The sequence below is a fragment of the Aethalodelphis obliquidens genome, unplaced genomic scaffold (genome assembly GCF_003676395.1).
Source record: "Aethalodelphis obliquidens isolate GAN/ISIS:26980383/991018 unplaced genomic scaffold, ASM367639v1 scaffold75, whole genome shotgun sequence".
NCBI lineage: Eukaryota > Metazoa > Chordata > Mammalia > Artiodactyla > Delphinidae > Aethalodelphis > Aethalodelphis obliquidens.
The window spans coordinates 689623-706976 of NW_020838019.1; the positions used below are offsets into that span (position 1 = coordinate 689623).

General features: G+C 41.4%; 2 protein-coding genes across 2 annotated transcripts in view; one reads left to right on the forward strand and one right to left on the reverse strand.

The window, feature by feature from the left end:
* VPS35 (VPS35 retromer complex component) overlaps nucleotides 1-9799 on the reverse strand; it is a 41500-nt gene extending 31701 nt beyond the window's left edge. The window contains exon 1 of the mRNA XM_027092252.1: nucleotides 9703-9799. Within this exon, the coding sequence (XP_026948053.1) occupies nucleotides 9703-9705 (3 nt within the window). The 5' untranslated portion in view covers nucleotides 9706-9799. The remainder of the gene's footprint in view (nucleotides 1-9702) is intronic.
* A 119-nt stretch (nucleotides 9800-9918) lies between these two features.
* ORC6 (origin recognition complex subunit 6) lies at nucleotides 9919-17348 on the forward strand. Its single transcript, XM_027092254.1, has 7 exons — nucleotides 9919-10320; nucleotides 12168-12297; nucleotides 13544-13707; nucleotides 13922-14011; nucleotides 15198-15310; nucleotides 15707-15775; nucleotides 16801-17348. Exons 1-7 carry the CDS (start codon nucleotides 10256-10258, stop codon nucleotides 16926-16928), a joined length of 759 nt encoding a protein of 252 aa, XP_026948055.1. The 5' UTR covers nucleotides 9919-10255; the 3' UTR covers nucleotides 16929-17348.
* The last annotated feature ends 6 nt before the right edge of the window (nucleotides 17349-17354 follow it).

Below are 17354 nucleotides of genomic sequence, written 5' to 3' on the forward strand. Positions count from 1 at the left end.
TATAGTTTTGCTTCCACCATTTGTCCTAGGGTTCTATCCATCCATTGTTTTGGTTTTTTAAAAAATTTTTTCTTAATAATTAATTTTAATAACTCTATTATACTTTACCTTCTTTCTTTCTTTCCTTCCTTCCTTCCTTCCCTCCTTTAGACAACGAATCATCCCAAATTGAGGAGATGGACTTTGAGAGCAAGATTTATGATTTTTTCCCCTTTACCTCTTTTTGTGAGGGTGTATGTGTATGCTTCTGTGTAAGATCTTGTCTGTATAGCTTTGCTTCCACCATTTGTCCTAAGGTTCTATCCGTCCCCCTTTTTTTTCTAAATAATTATTTTTTAATTCAATAACTTTATTATACTTTATTTTACTGTATCTTCTTTTCTGTCTTTTTTCCTTCCTTCCCTCCTTCCTTCCCTCCTTCCTCCCTCCCTCCCTCCTTTCTTTCCTTCTTGCCTTCTTTTCTTCTTTCTTTCTTTCTTCCTTTCTTCCTTCCCTCCTTTCTTTCTTTCTTTCTTCCTACTTCTACTAATTCTCTCTACTTTTTCTCCCTTTTACTCTGAGCCGTGTGGATGAAAGGCTCTTGCTGCTCCTGCCAGGAGTCAGGGCTCTACCTCTGAGGTGGGAGAGCCAACTTCAGGACACTGGTCAACAAGAGACCTCCCAGCTCCACATAATATCAAACAGCGAAAATCTCCAAGAGACCTCCATCTTAACACCAGCACCCAGCTTCACTCAACGACCAGCAAGCTACAGTGCTGGACAACCTATGCCAAACAACTAGCAAGACAGGAACACAACCCCACCCATTAGCAGAGAGGCTGCCTAAAATCATAATAAGTCCACAGACACCCCAAAACACACCACCAGACATGGACCTGCCCACTAGAGAGACAAGATCCAACCTTATCCACCACAACACAGGCACTAGTCCCCTCCACCAGGAAGCCTACACAACCCACTGAACCAACCTTAGCCACTGGAGACAGACATCAAAAACAGCGGGAACTACGAACCTGCAGCCTGCAAAAAGGAGACACCAAACACAGTAAGATAAGCAAAAAGAGAAGACAGAAAAACACACAGCAGATGAAGGAGCAAGATAAAAACCCACCAGACCTAACAAATGAAGAGGAAATAGGCAGTCTACCTGAAAAAGAATTCAGAATAATGATAGTAAAGATGATCCAAAATCTTGGAAATAGGATGGACAAAATGCAAGAAACATTTAACAAGGACCTAGAAGAAATAAAGATGAAACAAGCAACGATGAACAACACAATAAGTGAAATTAAAAATACTCTAGATGGGATCAATAGCAGAATAACTGAGGCAGAAGAACGGATAAGTGACCTGGAAGACAAAATAGTGGAAATAACTACTGCAGACCAGAATAAAGAAAAAACAAAGAAAAGAACTGAGGACAGTCTCAGAGACCTCTGGGACAACATTAAACGCACCAACATTCAAATTATAGGGGTTCCAGAAGAAGAAGAGAAAAAGAAAGGGACTGAGAAAGTATTTGAAGAGATTATAGTTGAAAACTTCCCTAATATGGGAAAGGAAATAGTTAAGTCCAGGAAGCACAGAGAGTCCCATACAGGATAAATCCAAGGAGAAATACGCCAAGACACATATTAATCAAACTGTCAAAAATTAAATACAAAGAAAGCATATTAAAAGCAGCAAGGGAAAAACAACAAATAACACACAAGGGAATCCCCATAAGGTTAACAGCTGATCTTTCAGCAGAAATTCTGCAAGCCAAAAGGGAGTGGCAGGACATACTGAAAGTGATGAAGGAGAAAAACCTGCAACCAAGATTACTCTACCCAGCAAGGATCTCATTCAGATTCGATGGAGAAATTAAAACCTTTACAGACAAGCAAAAACGGAGACAGTTCAGCACCACCAAACCAGCTTTACAACAAATGCTAAAGGAACTCCTGTAGACAAGAAACACAAGAGAAGGAAAAGACCTATAATAACACACCCAAAACAATTAAGAAAACGGGAATAGGAACATACATATCAATAATTACCTTAAATGTAAATGGACTAAATGCTCCCACCAAAAGACACAGATTGGCTGAATGGATACAAAAACAAGACCCATATATTTGCTGTCTACAAGAGACCCACTTCAGATCTAGGGACACATACAGACTGAAAGTGAGGGGATGGAAAAAGATATTCCATGCAAATGGAAACCAAAAGAAAGCTGGAGTAGCAATTCTCATATCAGACAAAATAGACTTTAAAATAAAGACTATTAGAAGAGACAAAGAAGGACACTACATAATGATTAAGGGATCGATCCAAGAAGAAGATATAACAATTGTAAATATTTATGCACCCAACATAGGAGCACCTCAATACATAAGGCAAAAACTAACAGCCATAAAAGGGGAAATCGACAGTGACACATTCATAGTAGGGGACTTCAACACCCCACTTTCACCAATGGACAGATCATCCAAAATGAAAATAAATAAGGAAACACAAGCTTTAAGTGATACATTAAACAAGATGGACTTAATTGATATTTATAGGACATTCCATCCAAAAACAACAGAAGACACATTTTTCTCTAGTGCTCATGGAACATTCTCCAGGATAGATCATATCTTGGGTCACAAATCAAGCCTTGGTAAATTTAAGAAAATTGTAATTGTTTCAAGTATCTTTTCCGAACACAAAGCCATGAGACTAGATATCAATTACAGGAAAAGATCTGTAAAAAATACAAAAACATGGAGGCTAAACAATACACTACTTAATAACGAAGTGATCACTGAAGAAATCAAAGAGGAAATTTAAAAATACCTAGAAACAAATGACAATGGAGACACGACGACCCAAAACCTATGGGATGCAGCAAAACCAGTTCTATGAGGGAAGTTTATAGCAATACAACCCACCTTAAGAAGCAGGAAACATCTCGAATAAACAACCTAACCTTGCACCTAAAGCAATTAGAGGAAGAAGAACAAAAAAACCGCAAAGTTAGCAGAAGGAAAAAACTCATAAAAATCAGATCAGAAATAAATGAAAAAGAAATGAAGGGAACAATAGCAAAGATCAATAAAACTAAAAGCTGGTTCTTTGAGAAGATAAACAAAATAGATAAACCATTAGCCAGACTCATCAAGAAAAGGAGAAGATTCAAATCAATAGAATTAGAAATGAAAAAGAAGTAACAACTGACACTGCAGAAATACAAAAGATCATGAGAGATTTCTACAAGCAACTCTATGCCAATAAAATGGACAACCTGGAAGAAATGGACAAATTCTTAGAAATGCACAAACTGCCAAGACTGAATCAGGAAGAAACAGAAAATATGAACAGACCAAGCACAAGCACTGAAATTGAAACTGTGATTAAAAATCTTCCAACAGACAAAAGCCCAGGACCAGATGGCTTCACAGGCGAATTCTATCAAACATTTAGAGAAGAGCTAACACCTATCCTTCTCAAATTCTTCCAAAATATAGCAGAGGGAGGAACACTCCCAAATTCCTTCTACGAGGCCACCATCACCTTGATACCAAAACCAGACAAGGATGTCACAAAGAAAGAAAACTACAGGCCAATATCACTGATGAACATAGATGCAAAAATCCTCAACAAAACAGTAGCAAACAGAATCCAACAGCACATTAAAAGGATCATACACCATGATCAAGTGGGGTTTATTCCAGGAATGCAAGGATTCTTCAATATAAGCAAATCTATCAATGTGATAAACCATATTAACACATTGAAAGAGAAAAACCATATGATCATCTCAATAGATGCAGAGAAAGCTTTTGACAAAATTCAACACCCATTTATGATAAAAACCCTGCAGAGAGCAGGCATAGAGGGAACTTTCCTCAACATAATAAAGGCCATATATGACAAGCCCACAGCCAACATCATCCTCAATGGTGAAAAACTGAAAGCATTTCCACTAAGATCAGGAAGGTTGCCCACTCTCACCACTCTTATTCAACATAGTTTTGAAAGTTTTAGCCACAGCAATCAGAGAAGAAAAGGAAATAAAAGGAATCCAAATCGGAAAAGAAGAAGTAAAGCTGTCACTTTTTGCAGATGACATGATACTATACATAGAGAATCCTAAAGATGCTACCAGAAAACCACTAGAGCTAATAAATGAATTTGGTAAAGTAGCAGGATACAAAATTAATGCACAGAAATCTCTGGCATTCCTATATACTAATGATGAAAAATCTGAAAGTGAAATCCAGAAAACACTCTCATTTACCACTGCAACAAAAAGAATAAAATATCTAGGAATAAACCTACCTAAGGACACAAAAGACCTGTATGCAGAAAATTATAACACACTGATGAAAGAAATTAAAGATGATACAACTAGATGGAGAGATATACCATGTTCTTGAATTGGAAGAATCAACATTGTGAAAATGACTCTTACTACCCAAAGCAATCTATAGATTCAATGCAATCCCTATCAAACTACCACTGGCATTTTTCACAGAACTAGAACAAAAAATTTCACAATTTGTATGGAAACACAAAAGACCCCGAATAGCCAAAGCAATCTTGAGAACGAAATACAGAGCTGGAGGAATCAGGCTCCCTGACTTTAGACTATACTACAAAGCTACAGTAATCAAGACAGTATGGTACTGGCACAAAAACAGAAAGATAGATCAATGGAACAGGATAGAAAGCCCAGAGATAAACCCATGCACATATGGACACCTTATCTTTGATAAAGGTGGCAGGAATGTACAGTGTAGAAAGGACAGCCTCTTCAATAAGTGGTGCTGGGAAAACTGGACAGGTACATGTAAAAGTATGAGATTAGGTCACTCTCTAACACCATACACAAAAATAAGCTCAAAATGGATTAAAGACCTAAATGTAAGGCCAGAAACTATCAAACTCTTAGAGAAAACATAGGCAGAACAGTCTATGACATAAATCACAGCAAGATCCTTTTTGACCCACCTCCTAGAGAAATGCAAATAAAAACAAAAATAAACAAATGGGTCCTAATGAAACTTCAAAGCTTTTGCACAGCAAAGGAAACCATAAACAAGACCAAAAGACAACCCTCAGAATGGGAGAAAATATTTGCAAATGAAGCAACTGACAAAGGATTAATTTCCAAAATTTACAAGCAGCTCATGCAGCTCAATAACAAAAAAACAAACAACCCAATCCAAAAATGGGCAGAAGACCTAAATAGACATTTCTCCAAAGAAGATATACAGACTGCCAACAAACACATGAAAGAATGCTCAACATCATTAATCATTAGAGAAATGCAGATCAAAACTACAATGAGATATCATCTCACACCAGTCAGAATGGCCATCATCAAAAAGTCTAGAATAAATGCTGGAGAGGGTGTGGAGAAAAGGGAACACTCTTGCACTGCTGGTGGGAATGTGAATTGGTTCAGCCACTATGGAGAACAGTATGTAGGTTCCTTAAAAAACTACAAATAGAACTGCCATATGACCCAGCAATCCCACTACTGGACATATACCCTGAGAAAACTAAAATTCAAAAAGAGTCATGTACCAAAATGTTCATTGCAGCTCTATTTACAATAGCCCGGAGATGGAAACAACCTAAGTGCCCATCATCGGATGAATGGATAAAGAAGATGTAGCACATATATACAATGGAATATTACTCAGCCATAAAAAGAAACGAAATTGAGCTATCTGTAATGAGGTGGATAGACCTAGAGTCTGTCATACAGAGTGAAGTAAGTCAGAAAGAAAAAGACAAATACCGTATGCTAACACATATATATGGAATTTAAGAAAAAAAAATGTCATGAAGAACCTAGGGGTAAGACAGGAATAAAGACACAGACCTACTGGAGAACGGACTTGAGGATATGAGGAGGGGGAAGGGTGAGCTGTGACAGGGCAATTGAGAGGCGTGGACATATATACACTAACAAACGTAAGGTAGATAGCTACTGGGAAGCAGCTGCATGGCACGGGGATATTAGCTCGGTGCTTTCTGACCGCCTGGAGGGGTGGGATAGGGAGGGTGGGAGGGAGGGAGACGCAAGAGGGAAGAGATATGGGAACATATGTATAACTGATTCACTTTGTTATAAAACAGAAACTAACACACCATTGTAAAGCAATTATACCCCAATAAAGATGTTAAAAAAAAAAAAGAAAATCATTTTTGATTCAACCTACCGAGCACCAAGTGCATCAAGTGCAGAATAGAAGAATAAAGGGTGATTTGACTTCAAAAAAAAAAAAGAGATTACAAGCAATTCAAAAATACTTGTATAGAAATGACCAGATTCAGTAATCTGAAAACAAATTGGCAAAATTTTTCTATTTTGTATCAATGGGGTTTAAAATTAATAGAAACATATATATACACAATGTAGAAAATTACAGACTTATTAGTAGGCTACAAATGAAGAGATAAAGCTATATTAATGTATTTTTACATATTACTTGTAAGACAATGTAGTTATTATACAAACGGCTATTCTAGTCTACTTATTTATTTATTTGGCTTCATTGGGTCTTCATTGCTGTGTGTGGGCTTCCTCTAGTTGTGACGAGCAGGGGCTACTCTTCGTTGCAGTGCACGGGCTTCTCATTGCGGTGGCTTCTCTTGTTGCGGAGCACGGGCTCTACGTGCGCGGGTTTCAGTAGTTGTGGCACATGGGCTCAGTAGTTGTGCCACACGGGCTTAGTTGCTCTGTGGCATGTGGGATCTTCCCATACCAGGGCTTGAACCCGTGCCCCCTGCACTGGCAGGAGGATTCTTCACCACTGCACCACCAGGGAAGTCCCCAAATGGCTATTCTAAAGGAGCATCTAGATGCCCTTCCTGGGAAGTGTCACATTGCGAGTAGTGTCAGGTATAACGTGAACACGCTCTCATTAAACACAAGCCAGGTAACCAATGATTCCTCACTCATGAAAGTGGTTCTCCGTTTACAAATGACCCTGTACATAGCAGCTACATGCATCAGAGAAAAATGGAAACACTACAGAGTCAAAATCAAATTAACATTTGTGATCAGGCCCATTTTAGCGTGAGACTCAAGCCGAACAGCCCTCCCAAGTCTACACAGTTAAAAGGTGCAGAGAGGTGGTACAGTGGTTAAGAAGCTGCCTGCCAATGCAGGGACGGTTCGAGCCCTGGTCCAGGAAGATCCCACATGCCGCGGAGCAACTAAGCCCATGGGCCACAAACTACTGAAGCCCGCGCGCCTAGACTCCATGCTCTGCAACAAAAGAAGCCACGTAATGAGAAGCCCATGCACCACAACAAAGAGTAGCCCCCCTCGCCGCAACTAGAAAAAGCCCGTGTGCAGCAATGAAGACCCAACGCAGCCAAAATTAAATAAATAAATTTATTTTTTCAAAAAGGTGCAGAGAGAACAAAGGTCACTATGAACATATCACTTATAAAACTATTCTCCATTCAAACAATGTGCTTTCACTTCCTCTTGTAGCAAACAAGGTTAATAAGAGTACTTACATCACCGTTATGAGTAATAAGTGAAGTGACACAGATAAAGCTTGAAAAGTGCTTAGCACTTAGTAATAAGCACTTCACATAAGTGTTACCATTATTATTATATCCCCCTTGGACATCAGCAATTATCTCCAACGATCCTAGAAACTTATTTGTCAATCTCTCCACTCATGCTACAGATGTAATCTAACAACGCGATGCAAAGCAACTGTAAAGTGAAAATAACCAGTCTCTCAAAGATACAGAATTTCATTATGTTAATGAAAGTACTATTTTAAAAATGATGATAAGACACAAAATAGCAATTGAAGTAGGGAGAACTAAGGATGATGAAGGGATGGGAACGTCCAAACATGTATTTTAATACCAAAGTGTCTCCACCTTAATTTACCAATAAATTGCCCCAGGAATCCTATGATGGCACACACCATGAGCATTCACTTCTCCCAGCTTTATCTACTAGCAATACGCTTTCTTCTCCACCTGGGGAATTTCTGCTCACCTTCCTCAGAATCAAAGTTAACATTTACTTCCTGTAGTCTTTCCCAAGCTCCTCAGGCAGAACCGTCTCTCCCTCCAGGGCCCCACAACACTGAGTTGACAGTGCTAGCAAAGCGATCCTCAGACTGTATTCCATTAAGTGCCACAAGCAAGTCTTCCCTGCTAGACCCTTAAGTTCTTTGAAAGCAAGGACTATGTTCCCATTGCCCAGCACAGTCCATGACATAGAAGGCACACAAGATGCATGATGAATTGAACTGGATCCTAGAATTTTAGGATTGGGAAGGGCCAAAGAGGCAACATTTGTTTTCAGATGCAAAAAGGAGACTCAAAGAAGATTGAGTGACTTGCCCAAGTCACAGAGACAGTGGCTGTGACAAGACTGCTACTCAAGTTTTCTTTCCAATAAAATTCATGAGAACAGGACTGGCTCACTGTGTCTGGCTCACTGCTCCAAACTGGTTCATCAAGCACAGAATCTGGATGTATTGTAGATCCTCAAGTAACTGCTTTGATTACAAAACACTATAAATGTCAATCCATAAACGTTGAGAAACAGAGATATCCTAGTTTAATTTTTGCACCGTTCTCATATCAATTCCCAACTAAAAATTCTGAGAAATAAGCAAAATCACCTTGTATGGCATCATATTATATGAAAGTAATATATGTCAAACATTCTGCTTTCTGGCATTAACACATTTAAAGCGACCCCTGTTTCCAGGCTTACAGGTTTTCAGAAGCCTGTCTACGTAAAGTAAATAGTGAGATAAAACTGACATACTGTACACCAACATCCAAAAACATTATTCATACTGTGCAGACTATGTCAAACGCTAATAAAATGCAAGTGACAACTTGCCTTTGTGGAAACTAGACACAAGGATTCACACTTTGAGGAAGTTCAAGTTCACCAGCCAACAGCCACACCACGATTTGCTGCCAGCACGGAGAGGCGCTAAGGAGTATGCCTACTTCCAGGAAGTAAAACACTTGGATTTCATCAATGGGGAGGTCAGTAAGAGAGCCAGGACGCCCAACGAACAAGTGTTAAAGGAAACAAGCAGTCTCCTTTCCGTCTCTCAGAATTAGTAGATATCAGAGAGCATGAGTCCTTCCAGGAAATTCACGTAAGCGAGTCCCTAGAATTCTGACACACACTGCAATCGAAGGGGGCTATGAGGCCGAAGAAGGCCCGGGCACCATTAAGGCCCCTCCGGAAGGTATTTCTTGCACAAGGAAGGGATAAGAAAGCACTACCAGGCACAAAGGTGGAACCGCCAGCAAGGGAGCAGCCTCTGGGCGGATCCCAACGCCACCTCTGAGCCTCAGGCCCTCCCCACGCTCCCGTTCCAGCCAGACGCCCAGACCCGGCACTCTGGATCTCATCAAGGCGGGCGGTGGCCGACTCCACTCAGAGGGGCCGCAGTCCCTCACGGACCCCCAGAGCTAATGGGCGGAGACACCTCCTCAAAGAGTAACGGCCGCGGCCAAGCACCCCCGCCCACCCGAGCCCGGATCGCCCCGCCTGCGGCCTTCCCCGGCCTGTCGCCCACCCCGCAGGCCAAGCCGGGCTGGTATTAGCCCCGACCCGGCTGCGGGGCCCCGACTCCTCCTGCAAGGCTCCAAGGCGGTGGGAGTGAGCAGGTGCTGGGAGAAGGGTCGGCCCGGGGCCCGCGGCCCCTCAGCACTCACCATGGCGATTCCCCTAAGCCTGCAGCTAACAGCACCCACCCCGCGCGGAGCCTCCCGCGGTCAGGTGACTCTGCAGCCCCTCCAAGCCCCGCCCCCTCTAGCTCCGCCTTCGGACGCTGCAGGCAGCTCCTAGATTGGCCCTCCAAGTCTCGCGTATTTATTGGTCCTTGTCACTTCACGCTGGACTGAGGAACCTAGGCGCCAGCCAATCTCTCCACAGTGTGTGGCGGGACAGTGCGGAGTAGGGGGAAATCCATCGGCTGCAGAAGGAGACAGCAAGAGCCTAAGGCAGCGTTTGCGTCTGCCTAAAAGGGAGGAATAAAAGGAGTGGGAGCTGCCGGAGCACATTCACTTTCTGCCTTGGCGCGTGTACTCGCAGCGCGCACGCTCAAGAGGAAGACCAGGATTGGTTTACGGGGTAGTCGCAACTTCTTGTCCCAACCAATCCAGATGCAGCGGGGGGGTGGGTCCCGGCCCTCACTGGCTGGCGAGACGTCCGCGCGCGGGTTTCGTCGCGTTGCAGCTGTTTGCGGGTGTAGTCTTTGTCCGCGCCATGGAACCTGGTCTGATCCGGCGTTTAGCCCCGCGCCTGGGCATCGCCGAGCCGGAGGTGCTGAGGTGAGTCCGGTCGGGCGCACCCCAGCGGCCCTGCGCCCTCAGAAGGGATTTAGGCCCTACCTTAAGAAAAACCTCCCGACAGTGAGCTTCGTGAGCAGGCCGGAGGGGCGAGTGTAGACGCCCCTGGGAACAGCTAGCACTGTGGGATGCACGGTGGTGGGAAAGGGAGAGAGGCGGAGAGCTTGGGTCGTTTCCCTGAAACTTATTGAGAGTGCGTTTACGGCGGAGGCAGACCTACGGGGTAGAGACCTCATGGAGGGCAGTGTCTATGGTGGCAACGACTACGCAGGAAGTGGAATGGGGTGGTGTGCGGAGCCGCTGGGGATGGAGCGGAGCGCAGCTTCTCTGCAGCCTTTAATTTAAAAGAAACTTACGAGAAAGCCTCGGATGGGGGGGGGGTGCCATTGGCGCTGAGACCCGATTTATAGAAGGTGCCAGCCACGGGAAGATGTGCGAAGAGGGCCCAAGCAGGGACAGCAGCCTGTGCAAAACCCCGGAGATGGGAAGGACTTTTGCATGATCCAGGGTTAGAAATAAAGTATTGGGGCTTCCCTGGTGGTGCAGTGGTGAAGAATCCGTCTGCCAATGCAGGGGACACAGGTCGAGCCCTGGTCCGGGAAGATCCCACATGCCGCGGAGCAGCTAAGCCTGTACACCGCAATTACTGAGCCTGCACTCTAGAGCCCGTGAGCCACAACTACAGAGCCCGCGTGCCACAACTACTGAAGCCCGTGTGCCTTGAGCCTGTGCTCCGCAACAAGAGAAGCCACCGCAATGAGAAGCCTGCGCACTGCAACGAAGAGTAGCCCCCGCTCGCCGCAAGAGAAAAACCGCGTTTAGCAACGAAGACCCAACACAGCCGATAAGTAAATAAATGTTAAAAAAAGAAAGAAAGAATTGTAGTTAAACTGGGGGGGCAGGGCTAGCCTGGGTGCTTGGACTGTCAATTAGGTGACAGAAGGGAAGGAAAGGAACACCTCCTGGACTCGTAATCATTTAGAACAGTGGTTCTCAAAGTGTGGTGCCTGGACCAGCAGTATCAGTATCTCCTTGGAACTTGGTAGAAATGCACATTTTTAGGCCCCACTATAGGCCTACTGATCAGAAACTCGGGCTGGGACCAGCAATCTTTTCACAAGCCCCAAGGTGACTGTCATGTACACTAAAGTTTGAGAACCACAGATTTATTTTTATTTATTTATGTATGTAAGTATGTATGTATGTATGTACGTATGGCTGCGTTGGGTCTTCGTTACTGTGCGCCGGCTTTCTCTAGTTTCGGCGAGTGGGGGCTACTCATAGTTGCGGTGCGCGGGCTTCTCATTGCAGTGGCTTCTCTTGTTCCAGAGCGTGGGCTCTAGAGCGCAGGCTCAGTAGCTGTGACGCAGGGCCTTAGTTGCTCCGCGGCATGTGGGATATTCCTGGACCAGATATCGGACCCGTGTACCCTGCATTGGCAGGCGGATTCTTAATCACTGCACCACCAGGGAAGTCCCAAGAACCACAGATTTAGAGGAAGGAGGAACCCTGGTCTCACTTGCCTGCCTATGTCACAATTCATGCTTGTTCCAGTAATGGAAGGCTGAAAGAAGGGTTGGCCTTTTTGGGAGGATTTCAGGAACTTACTTTTGCTTGAAAGTACTTGAGCACAGTGATGTCTGGAGTCAGAGGGTCTGTTCTGTTTTGTAGAACCCTGTCCTCCCCCAAAAGATGGGAGTTTCATTCCCAGCCCCAAATAAACTTGCATAGGAATTAGGGTCGGAGTGAAGTTCGCCAGGCTGAATTCATTGTTTACCAAAGTATTGGGCAGACTTCTGGGAAAGAGTTTTAGTGAATGTGTTGCTCAGGAAAGCAGAGGAGTACTTGCGACTATCCCATGTGAAGTGTATTGGCCTAGCGGCACGAACCACAGAAACCAGCAATGCAGTCATGTGCCTGGACCTTGCAGCTTCCTACGTGAAGTTCCCCTTGGACAGGGTAAGTAGGTCCCACTGAATGTCTGAATAATCTGGTGCAACACTGAAGTTTAATCATGTTTTCATCTCTGGTTGGACTAGCCCCCATCAAAACTCCGTGTTTTAGAATTTTCCTGGCTATTCTCGTATGTTATTCTAGATGAACTTTAGAATCATTTTGTAGAGTTTGAGAAAAAAAATTTTTTTGCAACATTCTCTCTATTCTTTACTACCTAGTTTTCCTGAGCACCTCTTTCTTTACAGAAGGCTGTCTTCCACACTGCCACTAGCATCATTCTCCTAAATCACATACTTTAAAACCCATGTATTATTTTTCTTCCAGTGTCACAGTGGTTGAGAGCCAAGTTATGGCAAGACTCACATGTTGAGACCAAATCTCAACACCACCGGTTACTAACTCTGTGTGTCTCTAGTTTCCTCATCCATCAAATGGGGATAAAGGTATCCATTTCACTGGATAATTGTAAGGAGGAAACAATGTACTATATGTTACACTGTTAACACAGTGCCTGTCACATAATGGTACACTGATAAAAATGGTGGCATTAAAAACACCATTGGCTCCCCATGGGTTGGCTCCCCATTAACATCAAACTCTCCAGCCCTTCTTGAACCCTACTAACCTCAAGCTACACTGTTCACTTAACAGACCATGCATCTTAATGACTGACTTTGTAAATGCAATGCCTTTTTTTTTTTTAACCTGGAATGCTTTTCTAGCAAGCTCCTGTTTGTCTTAAAATGACCCTGCCTTGCTGTTACATCCTTTATTAAGCTTTCCTTTCCCAAGCAGAGTTGGTGTCCCTCAGTTGTTGATCCTCCTGTTTCTCTCCCAGTTTCCCTCTTATCTCCCTTTCACACACACTCTCCCTCCCCACCTCACTCCCACTACTTCCCTCCTTTGTTTTTCCAATGAATTGCACATTGGCACCTTTGTTAAAGCAAATAACCATATATGCATCTCCTGTGTTTTTTAATTCACAGCTTGGCTGTGGTAACACTATGTTGTATTTTAAATTATCTGCACACATGCATGACTGCCTTTCTATAGTATGAGCTTATTGCCAGCGGTACTTAACTTGCCTGATATGATTACTGATTTTTGACTAAATGAAGCTAAACCTTTAGGTAGAGTGACTTGCCACAGAATTAATTAATCTTGGAAAGTTGACTTATTAAACAAGTGTTAAAGGCACTAATATACAGCACTTATGATTTTTATGATTCATCTGTTTTTCCTTTCAAAGGATTATTTAATTAAACTTTCTGGTTTGAACAAGAAGATGTATCAGAGTTGCCTTAAATCTTTTGAGTGTTTACTGGGCCTGAACTCGAATATTGGAATAAGAGACCTAGCTGTACAGTTTAGCTGTACAGAAGCAGTGAACATGGCTTCAAAGATACTGCAAAGGTATGAGGCATATAACTGAAAATCGATACTGATACATAAAGCAGAAATATCCAATGTCATGGTAATTTTCCGTCTTAAAAAATAACTAATATGCTGAAGTGACAGAATGCGTATCTTATACATTTAAATAGTTTGTAAGTTCTGATTTGCATTTTCAGTTTCTTTGAAATAATATTTTCTAACAAATAACTCTGCAAACACTGCTTTCACTTAGCTATGAGTCCAGTCTTCCACAAACACAGCAAGTGGATCTTGACTTATCCAGGCCGCTTTTCACCACTGCTGCACTACTTTCAGCATGCAAGTAAGTGTTCCTTTGAACATTCAGAAAAGTCTATAATTTATAAATAAATTTCTCGTTGCCAAAGAATACTTCTAATTTAGTTGATTTCAACTCAGAGCATATTTTCCTAAATAACCTTAATAGTGGCCAAGTGACCTGATTCTCAGTTTATCCCACGATGGACCTGACAACTAGGAACTAGTGTTGCCCAAAGCCCACTTGCCAAGTGACAGCCACATATATGTCTATGTATGCTAAGTCATGAAACCTATCATTAAAACAGTGCTTAGTTGTGATTTTCCAGTCACATTTTTTTAAGTACTGATTGCAACTCTTTTTCAAGTAATTTATAAAACTTTTCAATGTTAAATTCTTAATTTGAATCTTTGGGGTTATCTGTGTGTATACTGAAATTTTACCCTGGAAATATTAGTAATTGTTATCTTTGTCTAAAGTTGTCTTGTTTTATCTTGCTGGAAAACTCATTAGAAAACAAATTGTAGCTGGTGCTTAAAGAATAGGTTTCTTACTATTTAACCACTAATTTTGGTGTGTTTGGCTCCCTTAGCTACTATTAGTGAATAGAAATAGTCCCTTTATTTCAACAAAGGTATATGTATGTGTGGAGGGAGTATGGCTGTTATGGTAGAAAGCAGTATTGACAACCTCACTTTTGAAAGCACGTTTCACTGAACAAAGAAAGGTTTGAATGGGTCTGTTATTTTAAATAAGTTTGTTTTGTATTTTTCATTAGTGGTTGTTGTGAAGTGTTATTAGGGGGGGTTTTTGGAGGGGAGGGTGGTTTATATTCTTGTAGTCATATAAATATAAGCATCATAAGTGTTTAAAGTGAGTTAAACACTTTAAAATGCTGTAATTGTCATTTAACAAGTTAACATCTGAGATGTGTAAGAGTTCTATAAAGCATGAAGTACTATAGCAAATGTTTTTATGTGCCCTATTTGTTATGTAACAGACCCCGTGTGCATTTTATCTCTCGCAGTACAATAAATAACTAAATAAATAGCTTTAAAAGGTAAGTTTGCATGGTTTTAGCTAATGATATACGTTTGAAATAAAGGGAAAATTAAACAGTTGGGGGCTCTTCATAAAGCCTTAGTGGAAAGGAAATAAGTTGATAACTGGTTGGCCAAAGAAGATAACAATACTGATCTTAAGAACAGTAAGTTATCAAATTCTTTTGTAGGATTCTAAAGCTAAAGGTGGACAAAAATAAAATGGCAGCCACATCCGGTGTAAAAAAAGCCATGTTTGATCGACTCTGTAAACAGTTAGAGAAGATTGGGCAGCAGATCGACAGTGAGTATTCATTCCACGTTGCAAGAATGTGTCATTTGAAAGAACGTCTCTGAAATATATATTCTTGTCTATCTGTAGACAAGATCGGTTTTTACTGAGAAAATTACTGTTCTTTTCTATTTTTCAAATAAAATAGCTTAATAACTAAAAAACAAAAACAAAATAACCAACCCTGTGATTCCGTAAATTCATACCTAGAAAATAGATTCTCTGTTCTGAAGTCTGACAGGAAAAGCCAAAGAAAAGAGAAGGGCAAGATCATTTGCCTTCTCCTTATCCTAGTATTTGGTCAAGCAAGGTATCTGGTTTTTATTTGTGATCCAAAATAAGCCCCAAAACTAAAATTGAAAATAGGAGAAAAATTAACTCTGATAATACTTTTTTTTTCCCCTAAAGGAGAGCCTGGAGATTCAGCTACTCCACCATGGAAGAAAAAGAAGACAGTGGTTGAACCTTCAGCAACGGGTGAAGCATTATTAACACCGGATGAACATTGAAATTAGTACAATGGGATTAGTGTACAGTGGGTTTAATGCAGTGAACAGCCCTTTGCTGCTTTAGCAGCTTGCCTTGACAAGAGTCAGATTTTATATTTGCAGCAACATGGATGGATCTAGAGATTATCATACTAAGTGAAATAAGTCAGAAAGAGAAAGACAAATATCATATGATATCACTTGTATGTGGAATCTAAAATATGACACAAATGAACTTATCTACGAAACAGAAACAGACTCACAGACATAGAGAACAGACTTGTTGCCAAGGAGGAGGGTTCGATTGGGAGTTTGGGACTATCAGATACAAACTATTATATATACGAAGGATAAACAACAAGGTCCTACTGTAGCACAGGGAACTATATTCAGTATCCTGTGATAAACCATAATGGAAAAGAATATACATATATGTATAACTGAATCACTTTGCTGTACACCAGAAACTAACACAACATTGTAAATCAACTGTACTTCAATTAAAAAAAAAGTCAGATTTTAACTAAATCCTGGAAGTTAATCATTTGATAAGACAGTTTTCCAAGCAGTAGTTTACAGAAGTATCATGTAATTAAGAATACATCTGAAGGCAAACTGCTGAGGTTCAAATCCTGCTTTACCACCGAGTGGTTCTGTGATTTTAGGAAAGTGACAATTTCTGTGAGCCTCAACTTCCTAATCTATAAAATGTGATTAATATTAGCACCCATTTCACATAATTGTGGTGAGGGTTGAATGAGATAATACAATTAAAAAGTGCTGGATTCAGGGCTTGATAAATGTTAGCTATCATCAAGATGTCTTGGAATGCTTGGAGTGTAAGGGAGAGCGAAAAACTGATGTGTTAACTTCTGTTTCCACTTCTCATTTTGGTATCTTATTCCCTATTACCTTAATTAAGATAGAGGTTTTAAAGTAAACAAGCTTACTTCTTTCTTACTCATTTGTAAACACAAGGATTTTGAAACATTAAAAATTTTTTTTCTCTCATAGAAATAGAGAATGTAGTAGAGATCCCACATAAACCACAAAAAGATGAAGATCTGACACAGGATTATGAACAGTGGAAAAGGAAAATTTTGGAAAATGCTGCCAAAGCACAAAAGGCTACAACAGAGTGATTTCAGCTTCCGGACCACCTGTACTGCAAACCAGCGGTGCATCTGCCACCTCAAGGAAGATGTGAGGGCTTTGGAAATTTGTTTGAACTTTTATAACAAGGATCCTATCCTTAATAGCAAAGAAACCAGCATTGGGGCTGAGCAGGGTGGCTCTCACATGGGCAGCAAATTCGTTAGATAAGCCACAGTGCCTGGTTGGCTCAGCCTTGGCTCCCCACAGGTCTGCTCTCTCCTACAAAATGTCATTGAAACCATTTTGCTTTCTTGTTTTGTTTTAAGCAAAAGACAGTCTCCTGTCCTATCCAGAATATGAAATTCAAGCTGAATGGAGTCTAAAGATTTTACGTTTTTGTGTTAATCTCTTGGTTTGACTAAATATATAGTACAACCTAAGTTAATAAATATTATTTTTATATGCATTCAAGG

Excerpts from the sequence above, each read along its gene's own strand:
- ORC6 (XM_027092254.1), top strand. The coding sequence starts at position 10,256 with ATGGAACCTGGTCTGATCCGGCGTTTAGCCCCGCGCCTGGGCATCGCC. Across the intron at positions 13,708-13,921 it reads GCTTCAAAGATACTGCAAAG|CTATGAGTCCAGTCTTCCAC; the intron begins GTATGAGGCATA and ends GCTTTCACTTAG. Across the intron at positions 15,776-16,800 it reads GGTTGAACCTTCAGCAACGG|AAATAGAGAATGTAGTAGAG; the intron begins GTGAAGCATTAT and ends TTTCTCTCATAG.